At 52.4% G+C, this 22,238-nt stretch overlaps 2 protein-coding genes across 3 annotated transcripts in view; one reads left to right on the forward strand and one right to left on the reverse strand.

Annotated features, from left to right (window-relative positions):
• The window catches only part of CCDC40 (coiled-coil domain containing 40), a 42,348-nt gene extending 23,536 nt beyond the window's left edge, over window positions 1–18,812 (reverse strand). The window contains 8 exon segments of the mRNA XM_019466003.2: window positions 7,131–7,350; window positions 7,443–7,526; window positions 8,363–8,538; window positions 9,835–9,979; window positions 16,094–16,192; window positions 16,194–16,544; window positions 16,977–17,061; window positions 18,712–18,812. Coding sequence (XP_019321548.2) covers window positions 7,131–7,350; window positions 7,443–7,526; window positions 8,363–8,538; window positions 9,835–9,979; window positions 16,094–16,192; window positions 16,194–16,544; window positions 16,977–17,061; window positions 18,712–18,740 — 1,189 coding nt within the window. The 5' untranslated portion in view covers window positions 18,741–18,812.
• Window positions 18,813–18,910: 98 nt separating this feature from the next.
• TBC1D16 (TBC1 domain family member 16) overlaps window positions 18,911–22,238 on the forward strand; it is a 74,310-nt gene continuing 70,982 nt past the window's right edge. Inside the window, exon 1 of one of the 2 annotated variants that reach the window (XM_053893451.1) lies at window positions 18,911–19,037. The gene's annotated coding sequence lies outside the window, so the exon portion shown is untranslated. Of the gene's footprint in view, window positions 19,038–19,772; window positions 19,860–22,238 lie in introns of those variants that run through there. The other variant, XM_053893450.1, reaches the window with a different exon arrangement.

Genomic DNA, 22,238 nt, shown 5'->3' on the forward strand with positions numbered 1-22,238 from the left:
GAAGAGGGGGAGGGCTGCTTGGGCACCGCGCACGCGCCGTCTGGGCCCGCAGCCCCGGAAGGGCCCGCGGTTGTGAACCGAGCCTGGGAACCTGCCTCTAAACCACGGAGACCTTCGGGGCGCCTGGGGGGGCTCCGTCGGTCGAGCGTCCGACTTCGGCTCGGGTCACGATCTCGAGGTTCGTGAGTCCGAGCCCCGCGTCGGGCTCCGTGCTGACCGCTCGGAGCCTGTGTCTCCCTCTCTCTCTGCCCCTCCCCTGCTCACGCTCTGTCTCCTTCTATCTCTCAAAAATAAATAAACGTTAAAACAGAACAAAAAACAAAGACCCAGACTTACAGTCCAGTTGGAGAGACAAAACCACATGTGATGTGTAACCACGAATCACAACAAGCCGCCCGCTGCCCACCAAGTATTAGAGGCCCTCCCTGCGTCTAAGGATCTGCTGATAGCGTGTCAGGCTGTGAGGCCTCGTGTGAATTTTACAGAGTTTTGTTTTGTCTTGTTTTTTACTGCTTAGAGGTTGCCAGTCTTAGGTAGAGCCCTACACCCCGGGAGGAAGCCGGCCTAAGTGGGGCTCAGCTCTGAGGGAGCCCCCGGACTGCGGTGGCTATGTTGGGGCCGCAGGCCGGAGCACCAAGGCTGTCCTCCACGGCCAGGCCCGGCCAGGCCGCACTTGCCACTCCCAAACCCCGAGGAATGGACTACTTTTAACTAAACTCACAGGAGCCTGATTTCTAAAGCCACAACACCAGCTCATTTAGGCAGCTAACCCTTGATCAGCCCTAGTCTGCCCACTTGGATAGAACGTTCCGTTCTAAGGGGTGGATCCACGCCCAGGACTGATTTATAGATCCCACGGTGGCTGGGTGAGTAGCGACTTAGGGCAGGTATCCTTCAAGGGTGTAGCTTAACCTTGAAAGACATTCTTTTGCATCCAAGAGGACTGTAAAAATTCCAGCACTGGGGGATTCTCTGGCTCCTGTGTGGGTAGGGATGACGGGGGGCGGGAGTGGGGGTGGGGGAGGAAGCAGAAACAGACGGAGGAGGTGTTGCAGAAGTGGGGTCACCAGGGCAGGCCGGGGCAGGGGGAGACTGCGCTTGGAGAGATGTCTTTACAGAGATCATTGACATACAAAGAGGTCATACGAGTGGCCCTAACCCCTGATGGCTGGTGTCCTTATGGGGAGCAGAGATCAGGACACAGGTGCACAGAGGAACGACCAGGGGAGGACACGGGGAGAAGGAGGTGGCCACAAGCCTGGAGAGAGTCCTCGGGAGGACCCAGCGCTGCCCACACCCAGATCGCCGACTTCCGGCCTCCGTGGCACTGGGTTACAGCTGCCCGAGCTGACCGATTCACCCTCGCCTGAAACATGAGAGAGCATGTGCGGAACCTTCCTTAAGAGCACGAGTCCAACCGTGCTTTCCTTCTTAGCTGCCCGAGTAACTACAAGCCAGTATTTCCAATCCCCATTTAAATGTGCGTTCTCGTGACATCGGTGGAGTTGAACCGAGTTTCACCGTCTTCATGGCCAGGTCTGTCCCTTCTCCAATTTGCCTGCTCATGTCCCCGGCCACACTGCTACTGGGATGTTGGTCGGCTTCTAAGAACTCTAGATGCATTAAAGGCCGGGTGGGCAGAACTTGAAAATGGCTCCCCTGGCCTTTGCCCTCGGGTGCGGCTCTTGCGATCGCATTGCGTTACCTGTCGAAAGGGAAATGACCGGGTGGGCCAGGCCTAAGCAGGCGAGCCCTTCAAAAGCAGCGAGTTGTGTCCAACTGGTGGCCAAAGAGGAAGTCGGGGTGGGGGTGGGGGAGGTTGGCAGGATGAACGGGACCCAACGAGAGGGGAATTCTCCAAAGCTGGCTCACAGAGGAAAGGGGCCACATGGCGAGGGATGTGGGCGGCCTCCAGGAGCCGAAAGCCATCCCTGCTCACAACCGGCGAGCAGCACCCCTCAGTCCTACGGCTGCAAGGAGCTGCATTCTGCCAACGACACGAATGAGCCTGGAGTCGGATTTTCCCGGGTCTTCCCGCCTGCACCGGGCCTCGGCCTCGTGATGGCCAAGCAGGGGGCCCGGCCAGCCGCGCCAGACCTCTGAGCTCCGGCAGCGTGCGCGCACGAATCCACGGGCTGGTTTTAAGCCCCGAAGTTGGTGAGAAGCTGTTTCTCAGCAGCGGGAAACTAACACCGAAGACGTGGATGTTGTCGCAGGTGCTCGAACGCGGTTCCTCCCCATTTTGTGCTTGTCTTTCAACTCTGTCAACCCCTCTTGGTAAGTTTTAAGTTTCCGTGTAAGCAAAAGTGCTGAGCTCCTCCCCTCCGGCCTCAGTGCCTCACGTCACGCTTGCGGAGGCCTGCCTCACCCCGAGACGGTGTTTAAAAACGATCCCACATATTCTTCTAATGCTTCTGTGATGTTCTTAAATATTTACCGCAGCTGACCTTGCTTTTTGTATGGGGTGAAATAGGCGCCTGGGTATTTATTTTCAGAGGACCGAGTAATCAAAACATACGCTAGGGGCTTAAAAACGCAATCTGTGCGTTTCTGTAATTTGCGGTAAATTAGCTAAATTCCCAGGCGTGTTCCCTGCCATTCTGCTCCGCACCATCGATCTGTGTGCCCGTGTTTCCTTCCGCGCCGTTCCGTGTTTACGGCCGTAGATTGACAGCGAGTGTCGATACCTGATGGGACAATTTTCCTTCATTATCTTTCCTTGTCAAAACGTTCTTGGGTATTCTTGCGCGTTGAGTCTCCCAAGTAAACTTTAAAATCAGTTCGTGGAGAATGGAGAGCTTTTTATGTCTTGATATGGAATAACCTCCAGCATAAATTGATACGAGAAGAAAGCAAGAGACAGAGCGGTGGGCATAACGTGTGCATACTTTCTTAAAAAATGTTATTTATTTATTTATTTATTTTTGAGAGAGAGAGAGAGAGAGAGAGAGAGAGAAACAGAGATCATGACCTGAGCCGAAGTCAGACGCTCAACTGACTTGAGCCACCCAGGTGCCCCGCACATACTTACTAAAAAAAAAAAAAAAAAAAAAAAAAAAAAAAAAAGATACCCTTGTAACTCACTTTGCTTTTAAACCCCAAAACAGCCTTAGAAAAACATACAAGGACCAGTGACGCCGGGTGCCCCCGTGGAGGGGGAGGGGGGAGGCTGCAGGACTTCGTGTCCCAGAGCCCTTGGATTTTGAGTTATTACTTCTTGAAAATAATCAAGGGTCACAGAAGTGACCCTTCTATATTGTGTGGCCTTCCTTCCAATGGCACGGGAGAGCTTTGTTTATGGAAATCTGTTTTATGTCCTTCAGTGAAATTTTACTGGTTTTCTCTGGATAGGCTCACTCACTCCTTGTTAGATTTATTCTAAGTATTTTATGGTTGTTACAACCATTGTGGATAAGATTAAAAAAAAAATTAGTTGTTGACGGGATATTACGGGTATAGGAGAAACTGCTAGATCGGGCATTCAGCTAGTTTATGGATTTCTTACTGTTTCTATCACTGTGTGTGTGTGTGTGTGTGTGTTTTAATCAACAATCCGGAATCTTCTGGATAAACAATCATATGATTGGTAGAGAATGAGAATTTCCCATCCCAAATCCATATCTCATTTGTTTTGCCTGCTGGAGCCTCTGAGGCGAGGCCCACGGGGCGCTGGCGGCTTCCAGCTCCTTCCCGACGGGAGCCGTAACTTCCCTGGTGTTGTCACTCAGTGTGGTTTTCTTGTTTGCTGTTGAAAATAGGTACAAAGGACTTTCCTTCTACCCTAGTTTAGGATGGCCGATGGGTTTGAACAAGCGCCCGTTCTGTACCCACCCAGAAGATTTTTCTTTCCCCTCTCCCTTATCTCACTAGTATAATGCATTAGGTTAGTAGATTTCTTCATTTCAAAGGAAACGAATTCCTTCTGAGTTCCAGGAGGAAGCCCTTCCTGACTACGAGATATTTTTCTTTTAATTTGTGGCCGGATGCAATTTGCCACCATCGAACTTAGGTTTTCATACCTCGAAGGTGAGACTGCTTGGTCCTTTTCTGTGTTTGTGGCTATAACGTTTGCAGTGGGGGTTATTCTGAGCTTTGTAAAGCGAGCCTGGGAAGATTCCCACATTTCCCACCCTCTGGAGGGCTGGACAACATGGGAGGGTGTCCGTTCCTTTCGGGTTAGGAGGACTTTTCCATAACGTCTTTGACGACAAACTGGTGCTTTTAGGGAAAATAGATGTTGGATAACGTTTTCAGTTTCTTCGATGATGAGCTCAGTACGGTGCGTGGGCTTCTTGAAATAAAAAACAATGATGCCTCTGAATTGTCCTCATTCTCAATGTCGCTAATTGTGTCACACCCTTTCTGTTTGTTGAGCGTGTCAGAAGCTTATTCAATCGGTTGGTCATTTCAAAAACTAAGTATTTTGGGGGCACCTGGGTGGCTCAGTCAGTTGAGCATCTGACTTCAGCTCAGGTCACGATCTCACTGTCCGTGAGTTCGAGCCCCGCGTCGGGCTCTGTGCTGACAGCTCAGAGCCTGGAGCCTGCTTCCGATTCTGTGTCTCCCTCTCTCTCTGCCCCTCCCCCGTTCATGCTCTGTCTCTCTCTGTCTCAAAAATAAATAAAACGTTAAAAAATAAATAAATAAAATTAAATTCGGTGTTGTTAACGAAAAGCTAAATGAAACGATGCAAGGTCACGGGTTTTATCCAAGGGCTTCCCCCTACAGCCACAAGTGTGATTCGTGGGTTCTTTGCCATCCGTGACCCAAGTAGTCTGTGGTCTCTTGACGTGAGAGTGTGGACAGGACTCTTCTGGTCCCCTTCCCTTCCCTTCTGAGCATTGCTACCTTGTCGTTTACATTTGACATCTGTGATTCTCAGCCCTGACTGCACGTCAGAATCACCCGGAAGCCTTTAAAAAAAAGACAAAAAAAAAAAAAAGACAAGAAACAAAAGGTCCTGGCCCTTCGTGGAACTAACTACGTCGTCAGAGCTGTGGGCTGGGCTGGGTCCCGGTGGCTCTGAGTCCCCTGGGCTCCTGCAAGGGGCAGAGGGTCCTCCCCGCCTGCCGGAGCCTGCTTTTGTCCTGCCTGTAAGCCGATAGCATTTTTTCCTTTGCCTTTGGAATTTAAAAATGTCACCAGCTGTGTCCAGGCACGTTTATTTTTTCCTCCAGCTGTCCGGCCCTCTGTGAGTCTTCATATTTGAAGACATAGCTTTCCGGAACTCACGCAGATATTCTCCCCTGATGTTGTTGGTTAATGCCCCTGATCTCCTGGAATCTCTGTCTGATGGACGTTGACCGTCCCAGATCTAACAGCCGTGGCTTTTATTTCCTTCTCAAAACGTCCATCACTTTGCTTGGGGTTTTTGCTCTGAATTCGGGGAAGAATTCCTCAAACTGGCCTCTTAGTTTACAAGTTTGGTTTTTAGCGGTATTGACTTGTCTGTTTAGAGACTTTTATTTTGTTTTGGTTTTGGATGATGGTTATATTTTTTATTTCCAAGTAGCCTTTTCCCTCATCCTTTTTGCTCTTGCTTTACTGATGTGACAACCTCTAAGATCTCGGGCGGAGTACCCACTGGAACGTGCTCAGTCCTCTTCCATTTTTGTTGTTGACCCTGTGCCTGGGACGGGTCTGCCCCATCGGCAGGGCCGGGACCACCACCCGAATCCCCTCGTGTTCCGGAAGGAGAAACTGTAACGTTTCTGGAATCCATACCTGGTTGGACAGCTTCCCTTCCTGTGTCCGGTGACCTCCAGGAAGGACACGAAGTCCAAGAGATTACTGTATCTCTCCGGAAGCCTGTCCACACCCTGAGCCTCCCCTGAGGGGTCCTGGCGTGGAGGGGTGGGGGGCCCTACATTCTACCCCACCTGGAGGGTGCGACTCTTTATTGTTACAGCATGAATTTTGCCTTCTTCTCTTTTCGGTATTTTCTGTTAATTTGGTGGTGATCAGGGAGGGTGCTTGATAAATGAGCATTTACCCCGACTCTGTCAATCCAGAAACTTCTGCGTTTCTCAGGGTCTAAAACATTCCCCATTGTAATGATCATAGAGTTGATGAAGAAACTTGGAAACATGAAAAAGCCCCAGGCTGAACTAATCACAGCAGAGCGAGCGAGCGAGCGAGCGGCCGTTCAGGGAGGCCGACGACCTGGCTCTGAGCAGGGTGGGGGCGGGGTGGGGGCTGTTTTACTAGGAAAAACCCTATTGCCTCATCTGGTCCAAAGCCTCCCTGGGTTCTGCCCTGTCCCCTGGGCCATGGGCCCCGGCTTGTTCAAGCCCCTGGGCTCCAGACTGGGCCTCACCCATTCCTTCCCACTTATTTAAAGCCTGCCAAGCCCCGAGGACCCACGTGCCTCTTCAGCTTTGACCCTGTCCCCTTTCGCTGTTTGCTGCTTCACCTCATGAGGGGCCTTTGAAGACGCAGATGACTTCCCTCCCTAAAAAGCCTGGGAAGCCCCCTAGGATAGGACCACATCTTGCTTTTTCTCCCTGCGATCCCAGGGAGCCTTTGGGGGATGAGATGGTGTGTGGCACCTGCCCATGGGGACGTGACAGCCCGTGGCGACGCCCCACTGGGTCATGACGGCACTCGGGGGACACCCTCGGGGTCGCGCAGGCACACAGGGACGTGACAGCACGCGGGGACACCCTCGGGGTCGCGCAGGCGCACAGAGACGTGACAGCACGCGGGGATGCCCCACTGGGTCATGACGGCACTCGGGGACACCCTCGGGGTCGCGCAGGCGCACAGAGACGTGACAGCACGGGGATGCCCCACTGGGTCATGACGGCACTCGGGGACACCCTCGGGGTCGCGCAGGCGCACAGAGACGTGACAGCACGGGGATGCCCCACTGGGTCATGACGGCACTCGGGGGACACCCTCGGGGTCATGCAGGCACACAGGGACGTGACAGCACGCGGGGACACCCTCGGGGTCGCGCAGGCGCACAGGGACGTGACAGCACGCGGGGATGCCCCACTGGGTCATGACGTCACTCGGGGACACCCTCGGGGTCGCGCAGGCGCACAGGGACGTGACAGCACGTGTGGACACCCTCGGGGTCGCGCAGAGCGCACGGGGACGTGACAGCACGCGGGGACGCCCCGCCTTACGCTTCTTGCGCTCGCCGTTGGCGTTCTGGCAGGTCTGGGCGTAGAGCTGGCGCGCGGCCCGCAGCTCCTCCTCCTTCTGTCGCCTGGCGCAGGCGGCCATCGAGTGCCGGTCGTGGCTCTTCTCCAGCTGCATCTGCAGGCGGGCCAGGTGCTGCTGGACCCCGTACAGATGCACCCCCAGCTCCTGCCGCTGGACCCGGCTTTGCTTGGTGGCCGCGCCCTGCCGCAGAAAGAGGGGCTGCGTCAACGGACAGAGGTGCACAGGCGGGCGGGGGGGGGGGGGGGGGGTGGTGGTGCTGGACAGATACGCACCAGCTCTAGAAGTTCCAGTTTCAGCTTCTCTATCTGTCGGTTGAGATAGTTCTTCAGGGCAGCCTGGAACCTTACCATCAGGGGCTAAAACGACAGAGAAGCCGGCCGGGGTCACTCTCCTGGCCTATGCAGGGCACAGCCTAGGTCGCCAGAGGTCTCCCTGGGGGCACAGAAAGGACTTCCACGCCGGGTGCTCCCCGCTTCTGCCCGGAGACCTACTCTGCCAGCCACAGATTAAAGGCACTCATGGCCCTGTCCCAGGCACTGAAGGCTTGAGCGCATTATTTTGGGGGAAGGCCTGGGTGAGCTGGGGTGGTGGTCCTGGAACCCCCCTCCCCCACTTCCCTGGAGATGAGACGGGTGATGGACCTGGGTCGCCAGCGCTGAATGAGCACGGAGCCCCTTTTCCCAGAGCAACTGCCGATCCTCTCCTGGTGTGGGGGCGGGGGAGGGGGGTGGGGTGGTGGGCACCGCGACTGTCCAAATGGGCTCGGCTGGTCAAGATCTGCCTTCCCTGCTCACCAGAGGGGGCAGCCAGGGAGCTCATAACCTGGTAGGTTCGCTCCAAGCGTGGCTCTGAGTGGGGGTGACCGTGCCCCCACCCGACGTCCAGCAGTATCTGGAGACATTTCTGGCTGTCACGGCTAAGGGGCAGGGGCGCTGTTGGCATCCAGCGCCTGGAGCCAGGGATGCTGTGTCCGACAGTCCCCCCCCCCCCGCCCCCAGAGAGTGACCTGGTCCCAATGTCACCAGTGCCAAGGTTGAGACTTGGCAAGACAGGAGAAGACGCCTCACAGAGCAGCGGCCCAAACCGTGCAGACAAACTGCCGAGAGGGTGAGGGGCGCGCGGGGCTGGGGTGGGGCGTGGGGAGCTCTCCGTGTGTGCAGGGCGCCAGCAAGGCCTGGGAGCATGTCCTTACGTGGTCTGGGTCCAGAACCACCAGAGGGGTTCTGTCTTCCTCTGCCTCGTCGCTGCCCTCGGACTCTGTTCCGTCTACAGTCTCCTCCTTGGGAGGGCTTAGCTGCTGGATCTGGTCCAGGAAGGCGGGCACGGCCTCTCCCTCGGGCTCGGCATCAGGCTCCTCAGGGGGGACAGCTGGGGGGACAGCAAGCCCTGTTGAGGGGCTAGTACGGTGCTTAACAAGGCCACTTGCAGACGCCATCAGGCGAGGCTGATTTCCAACCGCGTGCAACACGGTGGAAAAGAGAGACAAATGTCCAGGGGGTTGGGGCTCAGAAGCGCTGCTTCCAGGGTCTTCTGTTCGTGAATCTTCTATGTGTCGATTTACATGATCCATAAAAAGGATCACACTTTATTTATTTATTTTTAGTTTTGATTGCGCGCGCATGAAAGGATCACATTTTAAAGGTAATGTAGGGGCGCCTGGGTGGCTCAGCCCGTTAAGCATCTGACTCTTGATTTCGGCTCAGGTCACGATCTCACGATCTGTGAGCTCGAGCCCTGCGTTGGGCTCTGTGCTGACAACACAGAGCCTGCTTGGGATTCTGTCTCCCTCTCTGTCTGCCCCTGCCCTGCTTGCTCTTTATCTCTCACTCAAAAAAATTGTAAAGAAGGTAAAAATTTTAAAAAGGTAATGTATATTACCTTTAATATATTCCAAGAAGGAAAGATGTTTTGTAGATACTTTTCTAGACACAGATAGGGAATATTGGGTGACAGTTGGCTCCTTACTGAGGCACTACATTGTTTTGTTTTGGTTTTGATGGGAAACGGCTGACAAGATTGACAACAAATGAAATATCTGTGAGGCTCGACTTCCAGCTTCCCTATCCACCTGAGCCAGAGAGATCCTGTTCTGTTTTTAACTCGTTCAGATGTGAGCTATCTTTGGGTCACTTGTGGGGTGATACAGGGCTTTGTTAGCTGGACCATCCACGCACATGTACCGTAAGGAATAAGAAATACCCCGATTTGCTTTTCCCACGTCCGCCACACTGGGATAGGGGACAGGGCGTGCCGAGCAAGCCTCTGAAACTCAGAAAACACATACACTGGAGGATCTTGTGGCCGAGCCCCTCTGTGAGACCAGGAGGCAGCAGGAAGTGGCAGTCAGGGGCTGTGGTTTGGGACGTCATCGGATCTCAGTCACGGTTTGCTTCTGCCACTTACTCGATAGGCCACTAAATGACTCTTAGGATCTTTGTAAAATGGGAGACTGGTTCCTACGTCATCAGGTTACTGTAAGGATTAAACGCGATGTGACAGAGTGAATAATACCTATTAATAACATTTTTGCCTTTAGGCTCATAGCTGAACAAGAAATGAGGTAACAGGTGGCGAATGAGTGGCACCGCTCACACCGAAGGGGATGTGAAGGGGCTTATCCCGTGGGCGGGACGGGACGGGACGGCCCGGCGGGTGCCGTGGTACCTGGCTCCTGCGTGAAGGGTTCTTTCGTGCTCAAGAGCAGCTCGTCAAGGTCCAAGGATGTGATGCTACTTCCCTGGCTCAGTCGGAGATGGTGTCGTGTCCCCAGAGGGAAGACTTTTTGCTGGAGCTCTTCGTGCGAGGATTTCTAGAGCAAGAACAGCCAAACCCAAATCAACGAGGGCTTAATCAGGACTGAAGTTACTTGATTCTGACCTATTACAGTGTTCAAAGTTCAACGTAATTGCTAAAACAAAAGAAAACCATTTGGATATAAAGGTTATTTGGCTTTTGCAAAATGGAAAACATCTACGCCCCCGACCCCAGGAATTCAGGAATGGTCTCCGCCGGTCTAGAACTGTAGCAAAGTGTAAATGCTGAGGTATGGACGTGTGTTTTACACGTGGGGTTCTTTACTTCCAGATGCTGATCTCCCCGAGGATGGTAAGCAACATTTCTGAGCCTCCTCTGTACAAAAGGCTGCTGGAAAGCCTCAGCCCCAGGCAAGAGGGGTGCTTGTACTTCTTTTTTCCAAACCATTCCACTTTAGGGACATCTTGATAAGAAAAAGTCTTCTCTCTATCAAACTCAACACCCAAAAAACAACCCAGTGAAGAAATGGGCAAAAGACATGAACAGACAACTTCTCCAAAGAAGACATCCAGATGGCCAACCGACACATGAAAAAATGCTCAACATCACTCATAATCAGGGAAATACAAATCAAAACCACAATGAGATACCACCTCACACCTGTCAGAATAGTGAACACTAACAACTCAGGCAACAACAGATGTTGGCGAGGATGCGGAGAGAGAGGATCTCTTTTGCACTGCTGATGGGAATGCAAACTGGTGCAGCCACTCTGGGAAACAGTATGGAGGTTCCTCAAAAAACTAAAAATAGAACTACCCTATGACCCAGCAATTGCACTACTAGGCATTTATCCACGGGATACAGGTGTGCTGTTTTGAAGGGGCACATGCACCCCAATGTTTATAGCAGCGCTATCGACAATAACCAAAGTATGGAAAGAGCCCAAATGTCCATCGATGGATGAATGGATAAAGAAGATGCGGTATATATACAATGGAATATTACTCGGCAATCAAAAAGAATGGAATCTGGCCATTTGCAACTACGTGGATGGAACTAGAGGGTATTATACTAAGCAAAATTAGTCAGAGAAAGACAAATATCATGACTTCACTCATATGCAGACTTTAAGATACAAAACAGATGAACATAAGAGAAGGGAAGCAAAAATAATATAAAAAGAGGAAGAGGGACAAAACATAAGAGACTCTTAAATATGGAGAACAAACTGAGGGTTACTGGAGGGGTGGTGGCAGGGGGGAGGGGCTAAATGGGGGAGGGGCACTAAGGAATCTACTCCTGAAACCATGGTTGCACTATATGCTAACTTGGATGTAAATTAAAAAATAAATTAATTTTTAAAAAAAGAAAAGAAAACATCTTCTCTTGATAAAAATGCCTGCCTCCATTTTAGCTTTAAAAGATAACTCTTGCAATTATATTACTGTTGATGATAATTATTGCTGGTGCTGAACTGGTGGGTATTGGTAACAACAATGACCCTGCACAACACCCCGTGAGGAGGTGATAGGAGTCACTTCTGTTATCTGGTGGTCGGAGGGGGGGCGGGGGGGGGTGGGGAGGAAGCAGCCTCACAGAAGCTAAAGACCTTGCCTCAAGTTCCCACAGTTGGCCAAGGGCAGGTGCAGACTTGGGACGCCTCAACTCCCAGCTCGTGCCCTTTCTAATACTTCCTCAGATGATGCCGATTCTAGAAACCACCCCCGAGGCGTCCAGAACCGTAATGACAGTAATGGGGGCCCAGAGTCAAAAGCCCACCTCTGCGGTGTCCAGAAAAGGCTTCTCCCCCTGAGAATTCAACGAGGCATCCAGAGGCCGATGCACTTGGCAGCTCCCTCCCCGCAATTCCTCTTCTTTCTAAAGACTGAGCACCAGTTGAGACGAAGGAAAATCAGGCTCCCTCTCAGGTTTGTCTCTGCCCTTCTGGCTGATCACACTTGGAAACTATTTCCCTGTGCGTTTTCTAGAAACTAGACCCACGGACGCACACTGGGTTTACAGCTCACATCACCAAGTGGCCCACACTTCCCATCTTCTGGACATCTTACGAGGTGGAGACACTTGCTCTTCTGAGTTTAATTAGTGGGCATCAAACCATGTTATTCTCCAAAGCTATTAACTCTCTAGGGTTCATCAGGTGGGGCAGGATCTTTGCTTTGCGGTTCAGAACGGTGGCTTTGGATCGAGAGCAACCATCACAGCTGTGCGACTCTGGGCAGGGAAGTCTGTCCGCCCGTTCCCTCATCTGTACAGTAATCATAGTTCCTGCCCCACAGGGTTGTTGTCAGATTCACTGAGACAGCAACGTCAAGGGTGTAGGCGCGTCCAGCCCAGAGTCGAAGATAGAGGAATGTAACCCTGCTCCTTGCTTTCCTTCCAGAACAACTCAAACCTGAAGCCAGCAGGTGGGGCTGGCCTAATGTGGGGTGAGGAGGGCTGGTTCCAGAGACCGTCCCTGTGGGGGGGTCATCACCGCACAGGTGACGGGCCTGGGCCTGGAGACAGGAGTCCCCACAGACGATAGCCTGGCACAGAGTCAGAGCCCAAACATCCTGGGGCCCGCCTGGGCGGGGTTGGCCCCACAGTGGCGAGGGTGCCTGGGGCGTCCCAGTGTGGGGTGTCGCAGTTCAGGTGGGGTGAGAAGTGTCCACTGGAGGGTGGAGAAAGGCAGTGAGGGTTACACCCGGGGGCTGATCAAATTAATAACTACATCAAGAAGAATGGGGCTTGGCTTCCCATTGTTGGAAAAAGGACATGGGAATATGGAAAGGGAGGACATCAAGAGGAACCCACTCGGGGGTGAGTGGTGTTAGAGAAGGGTTAGGTGTGAGCTGTGTGTGTGTGTGTGTGTGTGTGTGTGTGTGTGTGTGTGGTGTGTGCATGTGTGGTGTGTATGATACTAAGAGATCCCGGGGATAGTGACATCCCAGTCAATGAGATTACCTGGCACCTGAATCTTGACTTCTAAATTCTGTTTTCCATGAAAAGAAACCAGGCTCCTGGAGAAATGTCTGATTCTAGGGCCAGGCAGTTCTGTGCCAGAGAATGAGAAAGTTCTCCAAGGATGACGGCAGTTAAAAAAAAAGCATGACGTGGGTACATCAGAAGGACACAAAGACCAACTTAAATGGGCTCTCATAGGCCAAATTGGGGACAATTTCTATTCAGTGTTGTACAGGAAGTTCTGGCCAGTGTAAGAAGGCAAGAAAAAGATATGAAGGGCATCTAGATTTGAAAGGAAGAGATTAAACTGCTTTTATTCACAAACAACATGATCATCCTTATGAAGCATTGTATGGATTCTACAAAAACAAAAAAGCGATAGAACTAACAAGGGTGTTGGGGGCGCCTGGGTGGCTCAGTCGGTTAAGTGACAAACTCTCACTTTTGGCTCAGGTCATGACCTCACGGTTTGTGGGTCGGAGCCCCGCATCGGTCTGTCTCTGTGCTGGCAGAGCAGAGTCTGCTTGGGATTCTCTCTCTCCCCCTCTCTCTCTGCCCCTCAGTAGCAGGGTGTTTAGCAATGTTGCTGGATATAAGATCAATATACAAAAATCAGTTGTGTTTCTATATACAATATAGCAACAAACAATTGGAAGACATTTAAAATGCCATCAAAAAATCCAAAATAGTGAGGGATAAATCTGATAAAAGATGGGCCTGTACACACTGCTGAGAGAAATATGAACTCCTAGAAATATGGTGGTAATGTGATTTTTTTTCTTCATTTGAAATACTCACTTTCCTATCTTAAACAAAAAGAGCACCTTCCCACACAATTTTTCTTTTCTTTTCTTTTTATTTAATTAATTTATTTTGAGAGACAGAGAGAGTGAGCAGGGGAGGGACAGAGAGAGAGGGAGAGAGAGAACCCCAAGCAGGCTCCACACTGTCAGTTTGAAGCCCAACGTGGGGCTTGAACTCACTAGCCGTGAGATCATGACCTGAGCCAAAACTAAGAGTTGGACACTTAACCAACTGAGCCACCCAGGCGCCCCCACACCCAATTTTTCTTACATGCAAAGGGGTAAACGGTAACTTCGCAGTGGAGAAGAATGGCACTTTTTCATCAAGGGATCCACACCAACATCATTGGTAATGGGACAAACTATGACTGTGTGCCACCTATTAGGACACAAGGAGGACACAGAATCCATCTGTGAACCCTTTCCATTGGATCATAACCCAGATTGCATCAAGAGGAAAACCAGGAATATCCAAACTGAGGGACATTTTAAAAGTGGCTGGCTGGTGATCTTTAAAAGTGTCAAGGCCATTAAAGTCAAGGAAAGATTAAGTCCTGACAGAAGGGACAGCTAAAAGCCACATGTGATTTGAAACGTACTTCTGTTATAAAAGACATCATTTGGACACCTGGTGAGTGAGGCCTGAGGATTATCTGGTAATGTGATGAAATTTCCTGATTTTGATAGTTATATTTTGGTTGTTCGTGGGAGGCACGCACAGAAGCACTTGGAGGCAATGGGGCATCAGATCGTCAACTTACTCTCCGAGGTTAAAAAAATAAAAAGTTCTTCTAATAATACTTCAATTTTCCTTTTTTCTGTCTTTCTTTTGTTTTTTAAGCAGCTCAACGCCTAGTGTGGAGCCCGACATGGGGCTTGAACTCCTGACTCTGAGGTCAAGACTTGAGCTGAGATCAAGAGTCGGACGCCTAACTGACTGAGCCACCCAGATGCCCCCATGATTCAATTTTTCTATAATCCCATGCTTGTTCAAAAATTTAAAAAAGAGGGGCGCCTGGGTGGTTCAGTCGGTTAAGGGGCCGACTTTGGCTCAGGTCATGATCTCACGGTTCGTGGGTTCGAGCCCTGCGTCAGGCCCTGTGCCGACAGCTCAGAGCCTGGAGCCTGCTTTAGATTTGGTCTCTCCCTCTTCCGCTGCCCTTCCCCCCTTGTGCTCTCTCTCTCCCTCTCTTTCTCTCTCTCTCAAAGATAATCATTAACAAATCAGGAGACTATAGATGCTGGAGAGGATGTGGAGAAATAGGAACCCTCTTGCACTGTTGGTGGGAATGCAAACTGGTGCAGCCACTTTGGAAAACAGTGTGGAGGTTCCTCCAAAAATTAAAAAATAGATCTACCCTATGACCCACCAATAGCACTGCTAGGAATTTACCCAAGGGATACAGGAGTGCTGATGCAGAGGGGCCCTTGTACCCCAATGTTTATAGCAGCACTTTCAACAATAGCCAAAGTATGGAAAGAGCCTAAATGTCCATCAACTGATGAATGGATAAAGAAATTGTGGTTTATATACACAATGGAATACTACGTGGCAATGAGAAAGAATGAAATATGGCCTTTTGTTGCAACGTGAATAGAACTGGAAAGTGTTATGCTAAGTGAAATAAGCCATACAGAGAAAGACAGATACCATATGTTTCCACTCTTAAGTGGATCCTGAGAAACTTAACAGAAGACCATGGAGGAGGGGAAGGAAAAAAAAAGTTGGAGAGGGAGGGAGCCAAACCATAAGAGACTCTTAAAAACTGAGAACAAACTGAGGGTTGATGGGAGGTAGGAGGGAGGGGAAAGTGGACGATGGGCATTGAGGAGGGCACCTGTTGGGATGAGCACTGGGTGTTGTATGGAAACCAATTTGACAATAAATTTCATATTACAAAAATAAAAAGAAATAAAGAGAAGAAAAGAAAATTAAAAGACAGTAACTATTGTCATTATAATCATTATGACCTAGAATTGCCCTGTCCAATATGGTAGCCACTAGCAACAGGTGGTTATATCAATTTAATTAGAATCCTAATTAAAAATTCAGTCCCTCCATCTCTGAAGCCACATGTGACTGATGGCTACCATGTTGGACAGCAAAGATAAGGAGCATTTCTATCATCATGAAAAGTTTCACTGGACAGTGCCGTTCTGGAGACCAGAATCCTGGATGCCCTTATGTGAAATGTTCCCAACCTAGGGTTGGCAAACACCAAAGAAAGGTCCAGAAACTCTTGGCATTCAACAGTGGGTCCTAAGACCTCACTTTGCTAAGAAATTTCTAACAGGAATTGCGATGTGTTTTTATACCGTGCCCTGAGTTCTTCACCCAGGGTGACAGACCACAGAGGCAATAAAAACACTTTCATAAAACAGACCTCAGGGCCACTCACCGACATGCTAGTCTGGGGTCCGGAAGCATCCCGGCCTATTTGCTCGGATAAGCCCAAGGCTTGCAGGGATGGCTGTGCGGAGATGTCCCCTGGTTCTCCCGGATTCTGACGGACCGGGGGCTCCTCTGTCTTTGGGAACAGCTTCCCCGCCCACATGTTCGTACAGGTATGTGGGGCCCGCTTCCTCTCTGGGCATCTCCGCAGGACTTTTGTATAAAGAAGCCAGATCCGTAGAACTGACTTTCTCTTCGGGTGATGTGCCTTCCATATCGGATTCGAACTCTCCTTCAGATTCAAATTCCTCTTCTGTCTCCGCTTCCTCAACACTTTCGACCTCTCCCTCAATCTCGGTCTCTCTTTCAGTTGTGACTTTCTCATCGTCTTCAGAAAGCTTTGCGGCATCGACAGCCTCGTCATCGTTCTGGTCACTGCTCCTCTCTGTTGGTGGGATCTATAGATGCGTGGCAGGGGGAAAAAAATCAGGAAACACAGTATAAGGCGCCCTGTGAAGTTTTACTCTTCATTGTGTAATTATGTGGACGGGAAAATCGCATCTGTACACGTCTGAGTGTCACTGAGAGAATACACTCCACACTTTATCTGTTCCCTCCAGTGTTTGTGATTTTTGCGTCCTTTGCTATAGAAACCGAATCCCGAAAACCTCAGGGTGATCTGAGTGGGAGACGGGGGTGGGGGGCATCCTGACTAGCCACCAACACTCAAGAATGGGAAGGAAGGAAAACGAGTTTCTCTGCGATGGGATGGAGTCTGTTCTAGTGCAAGGTACAAGATCACTGTACGGTCTTCTTGAACAGCTCTTAACTCTTTAATTCCCAGTGACTACAAGCCCAGCACACACAGCCCACCCCACAGGGAACCTTACCCTGTCGCCTTCAACACTCTGGTCCCCGCCTTCATTATTCTGGTCCTTCTCTCCTTCAGCAGTTGATTCGCCTTCTAGCTCAGACCTGGTGCAGATATACAGTCTAAGTTTCCAATAACAGCGTTCTTTTTCTTAGCATTTATTACCTCCCAGTGTCTGTATATATTCTTATTTACTTGTTCATTATCTGCCTTCCCACCACTCTAGGCTGTTGGCCATGACTTTGTTATGTTTTGTCACCAACCCCAGCACTAGATCATACCTGTTACATGGAGGGAGGGAGTGCCACAAAAGAGTCGCTGTACGAATGAATGAAAAATAATTATGGAAACATCAAAGGGACAGCGTAAGTAGATTACAACAGAAAAGTCACCCTGAATATATACATATATATATATATATATATATATATATATATATATATATGAATATATATATATGTGTGTGTGTGTGTGTGTGTGTGTCTGGGACAAAACTGGGGAAAAGAAATACAAAATAAAAGAATGTTGCACAGAAGGGACAAATTCAGAGACCCTTGGTTAGTTTCTCCATGATTTCCATAGTACAAGAATGTCATGACTTACATTCTTTTTTTTTTTAATATTTATTTGGGGGGGAGAGCACAAAGGGAGAGGGGCAGAGAGAGGGGGACAGAGGATCTGAACTTCAGCAGGCTCTGCACCGACAGCAGTGAGCCTGATGTGGGGCTGGAACCCACGAAACCACGGGATCTGAGCTGAAGTCAGATGCTCATCTCACAGAGCCACCCAGGTGCCGTATCATTTACATTCCTAAAATTATGTCTTCTAATGAAAAATACAAGCTTATTTTTTCAAAAAGTCAGACTAACCCAGAAGTGTGTGACACAGTGAAAATCCTCTGGGACTCTCCCTCCCCTTCTCAAGAGAACCACTAGTAATAGAAGAGATTTAAGGGTATATTCTTTCAAATACTTTTCTATGCATTTAATCGCGCGTGCACACACACACAAACACACACACTTAGAGATCACGATCACACTCTACATACTGTTTTCCATTTAGTCTTTTCATTTTCTGTAACTTGGAATTCTTTCCATATCAGTACATATAGATCGACTTTTTTTTTTTTTAATGAAACACTACAGAAGCATCAAAAGTAAAAGGTCAAATTCTTTAAAATAGTTTCTGTCCTTTTAAATAAAGCTTGAGAGCACAGAGGCTGGTGGCAAGATCTTTACGTGGCTACTGTCTACCTGTGTGTGCAGGACGGTCACGCAGGGGCTTCCAGGCCACAGGGACCCTGACCCTTCCCCTCCCGCACCCCCTCCCCCCGTCCCCCCCTCCCCCCCCCCCCCCCCCCCCCCCCCCCGGCCTGGCGAGGGGGGAGGGGTCCGCCCTTCCAGGACGGAGGGGCGGGGCGGCCCAGGCCCACAGAGACCCCCACTCCCAGGCCTCTCAGCAGGCACAGCCAAGCATATTGTTGCCATGGTTACTGCGGGGCTAGCAAGTACGGGGGTTCAGGGAGCGGAGCGGCCAGAGCGAGGGGGACGCTGACAAAGGGATTGGAGGACGGGAAGGGGCACGGAGGCTTGGGGGTGGCGGGGTTGGGGGGAGGCTGGAAAGCCCAACGGAGCGGGGATGGGAGGGGCGCCAGGTGCGGGGAAGGGGGCGGTGAGGGGAAGGGACGCCCCAGAGGCTACCGCAAGGGGGAGGCGTGGGGGCGCTGCGAGACCCGCGACCCTCGCCCCGCTTACCCGCCGGCCGGTCCACCCGGCTCCGCCATCTCCCGTTGCTAGGCGACGCCGTCAACATCCGGCGGGCGGGGACCACGCGCGGGGCTGGCGCTGGCTGCGCGGCGGCGCGGCCTTTGTGCCACCGAAGCGCGCTAGAGGCGCACAGCACAGAAATACGTGCACACACACACTCACACACACATGGTTTGTCCGTCTCTGAGTCCGAGCTCTGTCTCGCCCGGCTCGGGTTCTGTAAAGCGACCACCGTGTCTACGAGCGTCCAGCCAGGCAACTCCGCTGCCCCGGGCACCGGCGACCGCCAAGCGCCCCGAAAGTGGCAGGCGGAGGTGGGGGCTCGAGGGGCTCCGGAGCCGGCTTCTCCGTGGTGGTGGTGGGGGGCCGGGGACCCCAGCCTAGTGTCCACCCATCCATCCCCATAACTGGGGGGGGGGGGGGTCGGCGTCCCCTCCGCGGAGGTGCCGCGCGGACTCCTCGGCGGAGGACGGAGGCCTCGGTGGCACTCTGTGTGGTGATGATCCCTTCCTACCCCAAAATAGGAAAACTGTAAACGGAGAGGGCGAGCGCGCCACGTGGAGCGTCCCCAGGGGTCCTGCCTTCACTCCGCGTGGGGGACTCGGAGCTGCTGTCGGGGGCAGAGTCCCCGGGACCCGGAATTGGGGAGGCCTGGCGCAGGGGACTTGAGTCTCGAGGGCGAAAGGCGACGGGGGGAAGGGCCGGGTCGGACCAAGGGGTTGCGGGGTGGGGGGTGGGGGATCGGCCGGGAGCCGGGTTGGGCCCGGGGCTGGGTTGGGATCCCGGTTGGGGCCGGGGTCGGGGTCGGGGAGCGGGCAGGTGGGGGTCCGGGTTGGGGTCTGAGTCGGGCCGGGTTGGGCCGGGCTTGGGTCCAGGTTCGGTTTGAGGTCCCCGCTGGATCCGGGGCCGGCTAGGCCCGAGGCCGGGTTGGGGTCCGTGGTTGGGGTCTCGGTTGGGCCGGGGGCCGGGTTAGGGGCCGGGGCGGGCGGGATTGGGCCGGGGGCGGGCCGGGGGCCGGGCCTCGCCGCGCGTCCCCGCCCCGCCGCGCCTCACTGGCGGCGGCGGCGGCGGCGGCGGCAGCGGCGGCGGCGGCTCCGGGGAGCCGGTGCGACTCCGGCCCGCGTTGCGGGACCCGGGTGGGTATCGGGCCCGGGCGGGGGCCGCGGGGGCGGGGCGCAAGGGGCCCGCGGGGGACCGGGCGGCGCCCCCCTTGGCGGGGACGGGGTGGGAGCGCGCGCGGGGCGCTGGGCCTGCAGCGGCGGGGCCCGGGAGGGGCCGGGGTCCGGCCGCAGCCCCAAGAGGAGCGGGGCCCGGGCAGAAGCGGGGCGGCGTGGAGGCACCCCGGGACCACGCGGGGGCCCCTTGGGGACCCCCTCCGCGGCGGGCGCCGGCGCCCCGGGCTGGGAGCGGACCTAATTCGGGGAGACTCCGTCCCCGCCTGTCTGGAGCCGGCGGACCGGGGAACTTGCGGTCTTTGTCTGGCTGGATCGTCGGAGCACGCGAACGAGAACTTGTAGGGGGCCGCCGTTTGCACACACAGCCCCCCGAAGTGTGCTTTCCAGCCCAACAGCGCGCGCGCTCTCAGCATTGCTGGGGCCTTAGGGTCGGGTGGTCTGGCTGTGAGCACCGCATGTCAGGAAACTCACTTCCTTTAGGCCTGGGCGCTTTCCCCCTCGTTCTTTACTTAAAAAAGAGAAGGAAAAAAAAATAGGCAATTTAGGGTTGCTAAATATACCCTAAGGAGCCAGAAGCCAGTGAATCTTGAAATCCCGTTGTTCCCACACTCGGAATTTGGTGTTATACGTTGGCCACAGTCTAGTTCAGGTCTATTCGGAGATAGAAAAGACATAATATGTTCTCTTTCCCCACCGTGAAGTTTGCTCTGCTGCCGCACCAAGTTCACATGAGGGGGGGAGAGAGAGAGGCTGAGAAGAGAAGCGAGGCTGCTACGCCCCCATCCCCCCTTCTCCCCCCCCCCCCCCCCCCCCGCACTGGTCTTGTGGACACTTCTTTACCACCTGAAGGCCCTAGTTCTTGTATCGGGGAAGTGAGAAATGGTTCTCAAAAATGGCCACGTGCTGGGGTGCCTGGGGGGCTCAGGTCATGATCTCACGGTCTGTGAGTTGGAGCCCCGCGTGGGCTCTGTGCTGACAGCTCGGAGCCTGGAGCCTGCTTCGGATTCTGTGTCTCACTCTCTCTCTGCCCCAACCCACTCTCATTCTGTCTCTGTCTTTCTCAAAAATAAATAAACATTAAAAAAAAAAAAAAAGATGGAAAAAAAAGAAATTCCTCGTTAGAGGGGCGCTGGGTGGCTCAGGTCATGATCTCGCGGTTTGTGAGTTCGAGCCCCGCGTCAGGCTCTGGGCTGACAGCTTGGAGCCTGAACCTGCTTTGGATTCCGTGTCTCCCTCTCTCTGACCCTCCCCTGCTTGCGCTCTGTCTCTCTCTCTCTCTCTCTCAAGAAAAAATAAACATTAAAAAAAAAAAAGAAATTCCTCATTAGGAATATTAACATTAACTGATTAGTGACTATTGAATGCTTTTAAGAACCATGAAAACTTGCAAAGTAGGGATTGCCTCGTAGTAGTAACTGAGGGGTTCAAGAACAGCTGCCCATTGTTGGTACTGGGAGGCGAGTTGTATGCTAAATGCGGTCGTTATGTTTTCTGTGGCACTTGTTGGCTTGTGGAGTGTTTATGGTGAGCAGCGGCTCGGAATATGGCTACAGAAAGTTCTTAACAACGCTCCAGCGTTGATGGTTGCCGTGTACATAATTTCTGATTATTATGCATGACGTCACGTAACCCTAAAAACAAAACCCATAAAGTCAGGACTGAGGTTGTCCCCCATTTTACAGATGGGACCCTGAGCCTCAGAGAATAAATTCCCCCAAGTTCATGCACCTAGGGCCGGCAGAACTGGAGGCCTCCGGCCCGGGGCGCTCCAGCCCCAGAAACGATTATGCACAACACTGCCTCCCACCTTGGAACTGTCCCCTGCCGGTCACATGCACACCCTCTTCCTGACCCCTCTTTTTGCAGACAACGTGGTTCACTCTGCCTAGTGATTCATAAACATGCAGTGGAGTGGGGACTGATCCCATGTCACCACCGGCTGCTTATATCGGTCCACCTTCATCCGGAAGGAGCCCCCCAGGGCTCGTGTACCGGCATTTGAGAAGACGGCCATCGGGTTTGCAGAAACGACCTGCGGAGTGGGCAGTGGTTGAAAAACGTGGCCTCCGAAGCTGACTGCTGGGTTCACATACGACCCTGGTACCGAGCACTGACGTAGTTCCTTCATTTCCCCATCTGTACCATGCAGATAACACTGGCTTCCTCAAAAGCCTGCTGCAATGATCATCTAAAGCACTTAGTGCCTGGGGTGCCTGGGTGGCTCGGTCGGTAGCTCAAGCGTGCCAAGTGCCTGTTACTATTTTTTTTTTTTTAATTTATTAATGACCATCATTTGGGTTTTTCACATTTAGCAAATTGGTAAAAACATTTTGATTTTGT

The sequence above is a fragment of the Panthera pardus genome, unplaced genomic scaffold, assembly GCF_024362965.1.
Source record: "Panthera pardus isolate Hobbes unplaced genomic scaffold, ASM2436296v1 HiC_scaffold_3, whole genome shotgun sequence".
NCBI classification, from domain to species: Eukaryota; Metazoa; Chordata; class Mammalia; order Carnivora; family Felidae; genus Panthera; species Panthera pardus.